The sequence below is a fragment of the Dermochelys coriacea genome, chromosome 23, assembly GCF_009764565.3.
Source record: "Dermochelys coriacea isolate rDerCor1 chromosome 23, rDerCor1.pri.v4, whole genome shotgun sequence".
Taxonomy (NCBI): domain Eukaryota; kingdom Metazoa; phylum Chordata; order Testudines; family Dermochelyidae; genus Dermochelys; species Dermochelys coriacea.
In genome coordinates this window covers 15082672-15096006 of record NC_050090.1, presented here as the reverse complement: position 1 = coordinate 15096006, position 13335 = coordinate 15082672, and the positions used below count along the sequence as shown (strand labels likewise).

General features: G+C 66.3%; 1 protein-coding gene across 1 annotated transcript in view; it reads right to left on the bottom strand.

Moving 5' to 3' along the window:
* Positions 1–2196: 2196 nt before the first annotated feature.
* The window catches only part of SHANK1 (SH3 and multiple ankyrin repeat domains 1), a 38369-nt gene continuing 27230 nt past the window's right edge, over positions 2197–13335 (bottom strand). The window contains 11 exon segments of the mRNA XM_043501097.1: positions 2197–5787; positions 6957–9134; positions 9136–9268; positions 9522–9624; positions 10171–10292; positions 10745–10801; positions 11164–11187; positions 11468–11476; positions 11857–11940; positions 12180–12315; positions 13006–13130. Of these exon segments, the coding sequence (XP_043357032.1) occupies positions 5229–5787; positions 6957–9134; positions 9136–9268; positions 9522–9624; positions 10171–10292; positions 10745–10801; positions 11164–11187; positions 11468–11476; positions 11857–11940; positions 12180–12315; positions 13006–13130 (3530 nt within the window). The 3' untranslated portion in view covers positions 2197–5228.

Genomic DNA, 13335 nt, shown 5'->3' with positions numbered 1-13335 from the left:
TGGGGGGGGGCAGTGCAGGCCCCAAGAAGCAACCCTGTCCCCTGCACCCCAGGAATCCCAGTCATAATCCTCTGCATCCCCCACAGCATTACCCCAGCTCCCATCCGGCCCCAGGGCAGGGACTAGCTGGCTCAGGGGAGCAGAGAATGGGGCCTGCCCAGGGCCTGTCCCCTCTAGGGGCACCAGCTCCCATCCAGCCCCACGGCAGAGACTGGCTGGCTCAGGGGGGCAGGCAATGGGACATGGGGCCTGCCCTTCCATGAGGCTCTGGCTTTGATTTGGCCCCAGATCCCCACCCAAAGCTGGCAGGGCCCCAGCCATTCTGCGGTTCAGTCTCCCGGTTCAGCTTTTAACTTAATTAGCCAAGTCGCCAATTAATCTCCTGAGCTGCAGAGAGAATTAACGTGGGGGAGGGGGCTGGAGAACCTGCCAGTTTGGGAAGGGGTGGTGGGAGCTGGAATACAGAGGCCCTGCCAGCTGGGGGGGGGTTGCAGGGGTGCTCCATGTGGGGTGCCAGGGGAGTGGGGCAGATACTGGTGTTGTGGGGCTGGTGCAGAGAACTCTAGGGATGCAGGGGGTTAGTGAGGTGCATGGGGGACACACAGGGAGCACATGGAGATTTGAGGGTCTGTGTATGCCTGGGCCCTGTGGACACCCAATCCCATCCCTGCCCTTCTGAGAGTTTAACCCCCTCCCCCACCCACTTTCCACCAGGCGGGCTCATTAATGAGGAGGCGCCAACGCTAATTACCCAGCTGTGAATATGGGTGTGAAGGGGGAGGACTCCATGAGTTCAAAATGTAGCAATCGCCTGGCTCCATGGAGCACAGGGTTTGGAGCCAGGATTCCTGGGTTCTCTCCCTGGCTCTGGGAGGGGAGTGGGGTCTGGTGGTTAGAGCAGGGGGAGCCAGGACCCAGGACTCCTGGGTTCTGGCTCCCCAGCTCTGGGAGGGGAGTGGGGGCTAGTGGTTAGAATGGGGGGACTTGGAGCCAGGACTCCTGGGTTCTCTTTCCAGCTCTGGGAGGAGAGTGTGGTCTGGTGGTTAGAGCTGGGTGTCCCCACTCTCTCTCTTTCTGTGGCTCAGTGCTGGATGATGGGAGGGTCCCAACTTGGGGTTGGTTTTCTTTCCGGTTGGGGGGGGTCACTGGGGGTGAGGAGCCTGCCCCCACCCTGCCCTACTCCTTATCTTCACAGGACAGGTCTCCTATTAACCAGGACCCCTTGCTACTAGCTGCCCAGAAGTACCCCCCTCCCCCATTAGCAGGCACCCTATCAAACAGGGGCCCAGCCTGTAAAGCTCCCCTCTGCCATCAGCAGGTCCCTGTCCCCATCCGTCCATTACTGGGTACCCCCTGGGCACCCCTCCTTTAAGTTCCAGCCCTGCCTAGGGGTACCTTGCACTCGGAGCTCCTCCTGCCCTGCCTGGAGGGGGGGGCTAAGATTCGGGTGGGTTCTTGTCCTGGGAATTGGGGATGCTCCGTGAGTGGGGCAGGGGGACACCCCCCCCAACTCTGGGAGGAGGGACAGAGCCGCCCCCTCCCGGGGTAGTGTGAATTGGGGGGCGGGGCTATAATGAAGTGAAGGGGTGGAGGTGGGCGGGGCTGCGTGTTCTGGACCCACTCCACGACCACGCGTGAGACTCCGCCCACCATCTCGCTTGGGATAAGCTGGTCCAATCACATGGCGCTGATCCCCTCCCTACGCGCCCCCCCCATGTCCTGATTGGATGGATTAACTTCCCACCAAAACATTCCTGCTGGTGAGTGGAATATGGGGGGAAGGGGCACCAGGGAGGCCCGGACGCCAGGGTTCCATGAGTGGATTCCCCCCTCCCCCTGATTCCATGGTGGGGGACGACAGGGCCCTGCGAGACCCCAGCTGATCAACACCCCCATCCCCATTGGCACAGGCAGCAGTATTAGGTTGTTACCCTCTCCTGGAGGGGGAAGTTTGGGGCAGACAGGAAGGAAGAGTATTTCGGGGGGGGGGGGGCTTAGCGCAGTCCACTTACTCCTCCCCCAAGAGGAGGGAGGGAAGGGAGACACAGCACCTTCCTGGTGATGGCGGGGGATAGACACAGTCCTTTCCTCGCCCCCCCCTCCGGACACACTCTCCCGTGGTGCATAAACCCCACGGGCACATGTGTGTGCAAAGCCGCCTTGCACGCGCGCTCACAAACTCACGCTTGCCGTGAACCGTATCCCCATAGAGTTTATATTTGCAAATAAAATCAGTAAAATACATCAGTTGCTCTATACACAGGTCGGAGTCTGAGATGGGGGCCACCGGCTCGTGTGGGGGGAGGTAACGACATCGCCGAGGGGGAGGGCAGATCAGTGGGGGGGGAGGACAGCGGAAAGGGGACATTTGGCAGCCAGGTGGGGGGACTGAGGATCAATTGCGGGACAAGGAGGGGGCAGCGAACGCATCAGCGGCAGGGGGGGTAGACAGGGTGATGGGGGGACAGATGACAGCAGGAGAGTTGGGGGGGAGAGGGAGTTTAAGCAGCCCCTCCCATCTGGAAATTGGCACGTTTTATTACATTCAGTCTCAAGAGTCTCTGCTGGGGGAGAGGGGGGGCTGGGATCCAGGACACTTGGGTTCTCTCCCCAGCTCTGGGAGGGGAGTGGGGTCTTGTGGTTAGAGCGCGGGGGGGGAGCCAGAACTCCTGGGTTCTCTCCCCAGAGGGGAGTGGGGTCTAGTGGGTTAGAGCTGGGGGGGGGGGGGGCTGGGAGCCAGGACTCCTGGATTCTCTCTCTGCTTCTGTGATGGGGGCGGGGCTGGGAGCCAGAACTCCTGGGTTCCCACTGTAGCTACTTCCCTAGGCAAGGGTCTGAAGTGAGGGCAACAGGAAAGTGTGGCTTGTAGTGGGGGTGGGTGGATGTAATTATACCTGACACCCAGGTACAACAGGGCTGGGCGCTGGGGCAACAAGAGCATGAGGGTACCCCCTCTTCACAAGGGGGGATCCGCGAGGGAGCAGTCATTGGGAGGTATCTTCCCCCCCCCCCGCGTCCACCCAGACGCCCCTTCCTGGGGAATCAGCCCCCAAACCTAGAGACAGACAGTCTGGAGAATTCAACACCCCAGTCCTCTTCTCCTCCTGCTCCAGGGCCACAAGGTGGTGCAGCAAGCCCCCCTCCCCTGGATAGAAGCCAGGAGTCCTGGCTCCCAGCTCCCCCCCGCTCTCACCACTAGGCCCCTCTCCCTCCCCTGGATAGAACCCAGGAGTCCTGGCTCCCAGCCCGCCCGCTCTCATCACTAGCCCCCTCCCCTCCCAGAACCTGGAGAGAACCCAGGAGTCCTGGCTCCCAGCCCCCTCCCTGCTCTCACTACTAGTCCCCCCTCCACATCCCAGGAGCAGGGCTAGAACCCAGGCGTCCGGCTGCGTTGTCAGGGAGGCGTTGAGTCCCAGCAGCAGGGGGGGCAGTAGGGGGGGTCTGGAAGACATTCTAGTGTTTGTCGTTTCGCTCCCTCGTGGGGTTAAGGGGGGCCGGCGCTGAGAGTCCGACGAGATGAGACGAGACGAAAGCCCTTAGAGACGGCCAGGTGGCCATTGGAGGGGGGGGGAAGAGGGACAAGAGAGCCAAGGGGCCACGGGGGGGCATGTGGGGGGGCCCCCAGCAGGGAAGGACCCAGCTTTGCAATCCCTGAAGTGGTGAGAAGTGGGAGGGGAGAACCCCCCTGGACGGAGCTTCACGCTGGGGATCACAGCAAAAAAACAGGGCCCCCCCCGGACACCCCCCTCCCAAGCAGTCACAACAGAGGGCCGCCCACGGTCCAGAGCAGAGTCGATCCCTGTGGCGTCAACCCAGCTGCAGGGCAGATGTCCTGGCTCCCCAGCGACTCCCCAATTCTTTGGCAGCTGAGCATCGGCCAGGGGCGGGGAGCCTAGGGGCCCTAGTGTCCCCCCCAGTTCCAGGGGAGCAGAAATTCAGAGACCAGTGAGTGGCAGGGAGGGTTAAAAACAGATGAGGGTCCCCCTGGCCAACAGCCACCCCACCCCAGTTGGGATCACCCTCAGGAACCCCCCATCTTGTGCCTGTCCCCCACCACCACCCTAAATCCTGCTGCTCCCCAATTCACCCCTCCCCCTTGGAGCATGAAGGAGGGGTGGCTTGCCCCAAATCCATGGACAGCCCAGCAAGACACATGCAGCCCCTGACACGTGTGTGAGAAAGTGTGACCCAGCCCGTGTGGCAGGGTAGTGAGGGCTGGTGTGCAAGATGGTGGGGGAAGGGTACGGTGAAGGTGCACATACAAGCGATGGCAACTGTCCTCATGCAGGCAGTGGTGCAAGCCAGTGCTCCACGTGTACACATGAGAGTGATGGTGCAAGCTGGTGCCCAGCCAAGTATGCATGTGTGGGCAATGGTGCGAGCTGGTGCGCAGTGCAGGGTGCAAGCTAGTGAGCAGCTGAATGTGCCCATGATTGATGGCACAAGCAGGTTTCAAGCAGATGAGTACGTGGACAATGGTGCAAGCGGTCATGAGGCTGAAGGTGCAGACGAGCACTGGTGCAACCCCACGCGTACCCAAGTGTCCACATGAGCAATGGTAGGATATGGCAGCAATTGTGCATGCACAAGCGACAACGTACACTGATTCTCAGTGTGCAAATGTGCAAGCTAGCGCACAGCTGAGTGTACATGTGCAATGGGTGGTATCTAGAGTGTGCAGACACTAGTGATGATGATGCTGGTGGTTGCACAGGTGAGCATGCACATGAGCAATTGTGCAAGCCAGTGCATAGGAAAATGTGCACACAGCAATGGTGTGAGATGGCAGCAAGCGTACATGCATAAGTGACAATGTACGCTCATTCAGTGTGCAAATGGACAAGCTGGCGCGTAGCCGAGTGGACACGTTGCAGCAGATGGTACACAGAGCGTGCACACGCTAGTGATGATGTAAGGGGGTGCATAGGCGAGCAGGGAAGCGTAAGCAACAGCGCAAGCTGGTGCACAAGCGTGCAATGGTGCAAGCCGGCGCTGTGCCATTACACCAGATTCCCTCCCTCACCCCCCAGTACCCTCTGTCCCCCCGATGGGATTCAAGGCCCCTTTCTTTCCAAGGTGGGATCATTGCTGGGGGCCCCTCTCTCTCGGGGTGGGGGCATTGCCGCACGGCTTCTCCTTGCTCCTGGCGTCAGATACATTCAGGCCTCTGTGTCCTCAGGGCAGCTGGGGGGGGCTCCCCTCTCTCCTGGGGGCGGGGGATTCTCTCATCACCTCTCCAGGAAGATCTTGAGGGCGCGGTCAATGTTCATGCGGTGCCCGACGCGGGTGACGCCCAGGTCGATGTAATCCTCCTTGGTGAGCGAGGGCAGGTGGGAGCCGTCGATCTCGTTGTCCAGGAAGCGGTCGCGGTGCTCGCCCAGCTTCAGGTACTCCAGCCAGTCGGCCACGTCGAATTTGGTCCAGAAGGGCAGGGGCTTGGCGCCGAAGGGCTTGTCCGTGGCCGGGGGCAGGAAGTGGGTGGGCGAGAGGGAGCGGCTGCCGGAGGGGAAGTCGGGGAAGGGGCAGGGGCCGGAGGGGGGGGAGCCCCGCAGGTCGTAGATGCCCCCGTAGAGGGGCACGGAGGGCAGGATGGGCAGGGAGGAGGGGCGGGGGGCCGGGCTGATTTTGTGCTCGCTGGGCAGGGTGGCGGGGCTGGGGGCACGGCGCAGCGCCGGGCGGATGTCGAACTCCACGCTCTTCGGGGGCTTGGCACCCGGCCCCGCTTTGGGCCAGTTGTGGAATAGGCTGCTGGGCAGCTTGGAGGGGCCCGACGCATCCTCAGGGAGCCTGGGAGGAGGGGGGGGGGAAGAGATGATCACGGGGTGCTCCTCTCCCCCAAACCACGACCCCTCCCTCCCCCCATCCCTGCAGCCAGCACCCAGCAGAGGCCAGGGCTGGACTCCCCCCACACACACCAGAGAGCGCACAAGCAGCCATGGGGCAAGCGGCACACGATGACGGGGGCTCGCCTGCAGAGCAGAAATTCACCACCTCTTGCACCCACACCGGGGATCTGCCCTGGCATGGGGATCTGCCGCGCCTGGCCCCCGTGCCCCCCATCTGCTGGGACTCAGCCCAGAGCCCCTTCCAGCCCAGCTCTGGGAGGACAGTAGGGCTGAGAGCCAGGACTCCTGGGTTCTCTCCCCAGCTCTGGGAGGGCAGCAGGGTCTAGTAGTTGGGGCTGGGTGTCAGGACTCCCGATTTGCCAATCTTTGCCACATCTTCTCTCCAAGGTTATTCCTGTGGTGGGGGGGGGGGGGGAGGTCGCGCCCCCAGTACCCTGCTCCATGGATGGTGTGAGTCCCCATCTCCCACAGGTGAATTCTCCCAGTGCAGACGAGCCCTCAGATCCACGACATAATGGAGCAAATTAAAGACAGCAGCGGGGCACTGGTGGGTTGGGGCAGAAGGGGGCCTCTGTGGGTGCACAGCAGGCAGGGGGAACAGACTCCTTCTGGGTGGGGACTCAGCGGATTCCCACAAGGGGAGGAAACCAGTCTTGGAGTTGGGATGGGCTCTGGGACAGGGGGACCCCCCACTCAAACTGACTGGGAGCCAAGAATCACTAGGAAACCGGGCACAGGTGCGTGGCAGGATGCGGGAGGGCACTGGAGGGGGGCAGGGGTTGTCGGGTGTGTGCACAGGGCCTGACATACTGCCCCAGTGCCCCCCCAATCCCTGACCCGGAGCACCCTCCAAGAATCCAGCCCTCTGGGTGGGCAAGTGCGTGCACAGGAGGGAAGGTGAAGGGATGGACGCATGCAGCGCCTGGCACAAAAGGGTCCCGCCCCCCACCCACCCACCCACACGTGCTGGGCGTGGCGCAGATGAGCGAGAAACCAAAACAAACCCAAAGCACACATGAGTGACGGGCGTGGCGGTGAGAGGCATGCACGGGGCGCCCCCGGCGGGTGCTTCTGGCTTCCTCCATCCGGCCGTCCTCCTCCAGACACTACCTTTGGCGCTGCAGGGAGCCGGGCCGGTCGGCGCCGAAGGGGCCCGTTCCATCGGGGGGCCGGGCCCACGACACCCCACTCATCTGCTGCAGCTTGGAGCTCAGCTCGCTGATGATGCTGGCTTTCATGGCCGAGACGGGCGAGGGCTTGGCCGCGCCGGCCTCCTCCCAGGGCAGGGTGGGCGAGCGGCGCTGCGGGGCGGGCGGCTCCTGGGCCGGGGCGGGCGTGAGGGTGAAGACACTCTCGGCGCAGGCCGCCACGGAGATGGTGGAGCTGGTGGGGGTGGCGGGGTCGCGGCGGGCGGGGAAGGGACGGGAACGCAGCTTGCCGGGCTTCTCCGCCGGGCCCCCGAAGGCTTGGCCGTCCAGGTAGGTGACGTAACTGTCCAGCAGCTCCGCGCCCTCGCTGGACAGCCCCGACATGCTGGAGAGGGTGGAGACGGAGCTGATGGTCTCCAGGTGGTGGTCGCTGCTGCTCCGGCTGTCGATCTCCTCGATGCCCGAGTCGGTCACTGCCTCGGGGGGCTCAGGCGCCGGGATCTGGATGGAGGACACCACCGAGGAGAAGTTGACGTGGGGGGCCTCCCGGGGCTCGGGCACCCCGCCCTGGGTCAGGGTGGCCACCTCGCTGTCGTAGGAGGTCAGGCTGGAGGTGGTGGAGTCCAGGGCGGCGGTGGGCGGGGGCGGGGCGGGCGCCAGCTCTGAGGCGGGCGCGGCGGGGGGCTCCCGGCCCGCCTTGGGGGAGTCGGGCTTCTCGAAGCTGTTGGAGAACTCCAGCGGGGGGGGCAGCGGCTCGGTGAAGAGGAACTCGTCGTCCACGTCGATGGAGGGAGCCGGCGGCGGGAGGACCAGCAGGGGCAGCCCGTTCTCCTCCACCCCCCGGGCTGGCGCCGGCTCGCTCTCCTCCCGGGGCCGGCAGTTCTCCACAAAGCGCACGTGCAGCTTCTCGCCCCCAGCCCCCTCCTCCCCCCGCTTCTCCCCCGCCCATGGGGCGCCCTTGGGCTCGGAGGGGGCCCGGCGCCGGGGGCTCTCTGGGCGCGGCTCGCCTGCCGGCACCCCCCACAGACGCAGAATGGAGCCACCTCCTCCGGAGGGTTCCGGCGCCACCTCCCCGAACCGGGGCGAAGATGGGCGGGACCTTCGCTCCTCCGCCTCCACCCGGCCTTGCTGCAGCTGCTGCGAGTGCGATTCCTGCAGCGCCCGCTCCCGGGCCACCAGCGCCAGACCCAGGGGCGAGCCCGGGTCAAGGATCTTGCCCGTCAGCGGGTGGATGAGGGGCGGGGCGTTGCCGCCGCCAGACCGGGACTGGAGCTGGGGCAGGAAGCTGGAGCAGACGGTGGTGAAGGCGCTGGTGGTGCTGGCACCCCCGTAGGCCTTGGCGGGGCGCGGCTGGTAATAGGTGCCCGGAGGCAGGGGCTGGGCGTAGCTCAGCTGCAGGTAGGGCTCGGCCGAGAACATGCCCTCGTCGATGCTCTTCGAGTGCCGGAGCCGGGGCGCCGGAGCCGGCTCGGGCACCTCGTCCTCTGGCGCCTCGGTGGAGAGGAAGAGGGCGGAGCGGCGGCGGGCCTCGCTGTGCCACTCCCGGTCCCGCCGCGCCGCCCCGACCAGGGCCGCACCGAACTGGCTGGTGAAGTCCATGCTGTTGTGGAGGGGCAGGGCGGGCACCGGGGCCGGCTCCGGCTGCCCCTCGGTCTCCACGCTGCTGCCCTGGCTGCTGCGCCCACTGCTGCTGGTGGAGGGGGCCTTGATGACGATGGTGGGGATGGCGATGGAGTTCTTCTCGGGGGCGGGCGTCGCCGGGGCAGGCGGTGTTGGGGGCGGCTGAGTCTGGGGGGCAGCCGCTTGCTGCCTCTGCTCGTCCTCCACCTTGGTCTGCTTCACCAGCGGGCCTTTCCGGCGCAGCGGCTTGGCTGGCACGTACATGGCGGTGCTGGCCGCCCGGGCCGGCAGGTTGTAGTAACGCAGCTCCGGGTGTGGGTGGTGCCCACGCCAGCCCCGGGCAGCCCCAGCCTCGGCCCCGCGCTCCAGCTCCTGGCGGTACATGGCCAGCTTCTCACGCCGGGCCGGGCCCTCGAAGGCAGGCGGCTCCTGGTGCAGCGAGGCCGGGTACAGCTTGGCCTCGGCGGCTGGGTTGAAGGTGGAGCGCACGGCGGGGGTGAGGCGGCCCGTGGCGGAGGGGGGGGGCGCTGTAAGGGGGCTCGGGAGGGGAGGTGGTGGGGGGAGGGGGGATATCCTCCGAACCGGGGACGGACAAGCTGCGGCTGAATTTCATGGCCGGGGGAGCCAGGTAGGGCTTCTCGTCCTCTGCCGAGCCTGCGGATGGACAGATGGACAGCGGTCGGCCAGGGATCCGGAGTCCCGGCTCTCAGCCCCCCTGCTCTAACCCATAGACCCCGCTCCCCTCCCAGAGCTGGAGAGGGGACCCAGGAGTCCTGGCCCCGAGCCCCCCTGCTCTAACCCATTAGACCCCCTCCCCTCCCCATGTAACAAACGGAACCCAGGAGTCCGGCAGTGAAAGACGCCCGCTGTCCCAGCCCCGCTCCCCTCCCAGCCCAGCCCACCTCACCGATGGATTTCTGCCGCAGCATGAGGCCCTGGGGGGCACCGGGTGGCAGGTACGACGTGCGCTCGTAGCCAGGCTGCCCCATCCGATGCGGCTCGAAGTTCGACTGCAGAGACATTGGAGTGGGTGGAGGGCGTTAGCGGCAGGCGGCGAGCGAGTGAGGGCACCACCCAGGGCAGGAAAGGGTTAAGGTGGCACCACGGGGCAGGGTGATGGGGTGGGGGGTTAAAGAGGCCAGGATGGGGGTTGGTGAGGGGTTGATGGGCAGGAGTAGGGAGGGGCGTAGAAAACGACCCACTCCCCTCTGAGAGCCAGGGAGAGAACCCAGGAGACCTGGCTCCCAGCCCCCGCATGCTCCAACCACCCCACTCCCCTCCCGGAGCCAGGAAGAGAACCCAGGAGTCCTGGCTTCCAGCCCCCCATGCTCCAACCACCCCACTCCCCTCCCAGAGCCGGGGAGAGAACCCAGGAGTCCTGTCTCCCAGTCCACCCCTGCTCTAACCACTAATCCCCACTCCCCTCCCAGACCTGGCGAGAGAACCCAGGAGTCCTGTCTCCCAGTCCCCTAGCTCTGACCCTCTAGATCCCCCCTCCCCCGGTGTGCCACCTCAGCGAGGCCCAGCTGTAGGGCCCGGGGGCCGTGCCCTCCTACCTCGGAGGTGAAGTAGCCCTTGGGCCCACGGGCCTTCCCCAGGGAGGGGAGCCCGCTGGAGCTGGGCCCCTCCCCCACGCTGATCGTCTGCTGAGCTGCAGCCAGGATCTCATCCAGCTTGTCTGCGAGGGGCAGAGAGACTGAGGGTGAGGGGGGCTGGCTGAGGGGGGCAGGGAGGCGCCTCGCCCTGCCCCCACCCCAGGCCCAGATCCAGGACATGGGGGGGTCTCTACACACACACTGCAGGCAGGCAGCTTGGACTGGAGACAAGAGACCCTATGGATTGTCTGGCCCACTTCCGGCACTGCTGAGGTGGCATGGAACCCAGGAGTCCTGGCTCCCAGCGCCCCCCCCGCTCTAACCACTAGACCCCACTCCCCTCCCAGAGCTGGGGAGAGAACCCAGGAGTCCTGGCTCCCAGCACCCCCCCCCCGCTCTAACCACTAGACCCCACTCCCCTCCCAGAGCTGGGGAGAGAACCCAGGAGTCCTGGCACCCAGCCCCCACCCCCACCCCACGCTCTGATCCACTGGACCCCACTCCCCCACCCACCGGACCCCACTCCCCCCCTTACTCAGCGCCATCTGATAGACTGTCCTCTTCTTCTCCGTGGCCAGCACTGGCTCATAATCTGCAGGGACAGGAGGAGGAGGGAGAGTGTGACATGAGGGGTGGGGGGTGGTCACCCCAGGGCGGGGCAGCCCTGAGTAGTGGGTGGGAGCAAGACTGGGGTGAGGGGGAGCTGCAGAGCAGGGAGCGTGAGTTGGGGGGGGCAGGTGGGACAGGGAGGGGGGGCTGATGTGTGGAGATTGGGGGCTGAAGCAGGAGGGGGGGTGCAGGACGGCTGGGGGGGAGCAGGCACAGGCAGGCGTGATGGGGCGGGCCAGTGGGCGTGGGGCACTAGGAGCCCGGGGGGGCACATAGGCTGGTGTGGGGAAGCAGGTGGAGGCAGCTCATGGCAGGGGGCTGTGCCTGGCCCCAGCTCACACTCACCACTTCTCTTCTTCCAGGGGGAGACTGGGGGAGACACCGAGAGGGGACAGCATTAGAGATGGAGTGGGGAGGCCTGGGGGCCCTAGTCCCCCACAGCTCTGGGGCAGACCCCTCTGCCCCCCAAGGTGCTGGTGCACAGAGCCTGGGAAAGAACTGGGCCCCACACCCCTGTCCCTCCTACTGGCCTCACCGCCCCCACAAGCTGGGGGTTCCCCCTGCCACCCCCAATCCGCACCAGAGACTCAGACAGGGGCACCCCTGGGCAGAGACGTGCGGGGGGCACTGCCCGGGGGGGGAGACATACCTTTCTCCACTGCCAGGTGCCAAGGATGTCCCAGGTCCCAGAGGGTGGGAGAGAGAGAGTATGAGAGTCCTGCCCCAGAAACCATCCCCCACCACAGACCCCCACCCCGTCCCACCAAAGACCTCTCCCCCAGCCCCACTGGGGACCCTCCCCGGTCGCACCAGCCCCCTCCCCTGCCCCCACCACAGACCCCCATCCACGTCCCAGCAAAGACCCCTCCCCCATCCCCTGTGGGGACCCTCCCCCACCCCACCAGATCCCGCCCCCACCACAGACCCCTCCCCCGCCCTCACCACAGACCCCTCCAGGGACTATCACCCCCTTCCCCCAGCTCCAGCACAGAGCCTTCCCCACATACCTCCCAATTCCCCCCCCACCTTTCCCCTTACCCATCTCCTCCAGCTCGGAGGTCATGGATTTGGAGCGCAGAGAGATGGCTGGGGGGGGCAGTCGTTTCGTCTGCTGGGGAGCCGCTGTAGGGGGGCAAAGGGCTCCCAGGTGAGGGGACAGACGGACAGACACAGAGATCCCCACCCCCAAGCACAGGAGCCCCCTCCCCTCCCAGAGCTGGGAGAGAACCCAGGCGTCCAGGCTCTCAGCCCCCCCCCGCTCTGATCACCAAACCCCCGCTCCCCTCCCAGGGCCAGGGGTGGAACCCAGGAGTCCTGCCCCCCGTGTGGAGGAGCTGTTGGGGGGCGGGGGGACGTGGTACCTTTCTTTCTCATGGCCTCTTCCATCTCCGGGTTCCTGGTTACCATGACGACCTTCACCATCAGGTTGTTGCCCCCCTGGCGAATCATGTTCACAACCTGCCGGTGCCCGACCTTCACCACGTTCTGCCCGTTGACCTGGGGGGCAAGGAGGGACAGGGTCAGGGGAGACGGCGCCCCTCACTCCCGACCCACAGCCCCCCGCCAGCCCGGCCCTGGGCCCCCCCAGCGCCCCTCACTCCCGACCCACAGCCCCCCGCCAGCCCGGCCCTGGGCCCCCCCAGCGCCCCTCATTCCCGACCCACAGCCCCCCGCCAGCCCGGCCCTGGGCCCCCCCAGCGCCCCTCACTCCCGACCCACAGCCCCCCGCCAGCCTGGCCCTGGGCCCCCCCAGACTCCCCAGCACCTCTCACTCCTGACCCGCAGCCTCCCCCCCAGCACCCCTCACACACGGCCTACAGACCCCCGCCAGCCCGGCCCTGGGCCCCCCCAGCACCCCTCACTCCCGACCCACAGCCCCCCTGCCAGCCCGGCCCTGGGCTCCCCCCAGCGCCCCTCACTCCCGACCCACAGCCCCCCTGCCAGCCTGGCCCTGGGCCCCCCCAGACTCCCCAGCACCCCTCACTCCCGACCCGCAGCCCTCCGCCAGCCCAGCCCTGGGCCCCCCCCAGCCCCGCCGGCGCCCCTCACTCCCAACCCGCAGCGCCCCCGCCAGCCTGGCCATGGACCCCCCCAGCCCCACTGGCGCCTCTCACTCCTGACAGGAGGGGGTGAGGAGTGACTCCCCTGTTGCTCCGAGGGGAGTAACCCCCCCCCACACACTCTTACCTCGATCAGGAAGTCCCCCATGCGGAGGCCGGCACGCCAGGCCACGCCCCCCTCATCCACGGATTCCAGGTACTGCAGGGCGGGGAAGGCCGGGGTGGGCGTGAACTCCTCGATGGGGGTCTGCGCTGTGGGGAGAGATCGGGGTCAGCGGTGGGAAGGGGAGGGATATTTGGAACCCCTCTCCCCCTGCCTTCCCTCAGGGTGGCTCCTCCCACTGCACCCCCCAGAGCAGACACCCCCCCCACGGGCCCCCTCCAAGGCACCCTTCGGGGCTGCTCCAGCCATGGGGGACCCCTCTACAGCCTCCGAGCCTCTGCTCCCTTTCCCAGG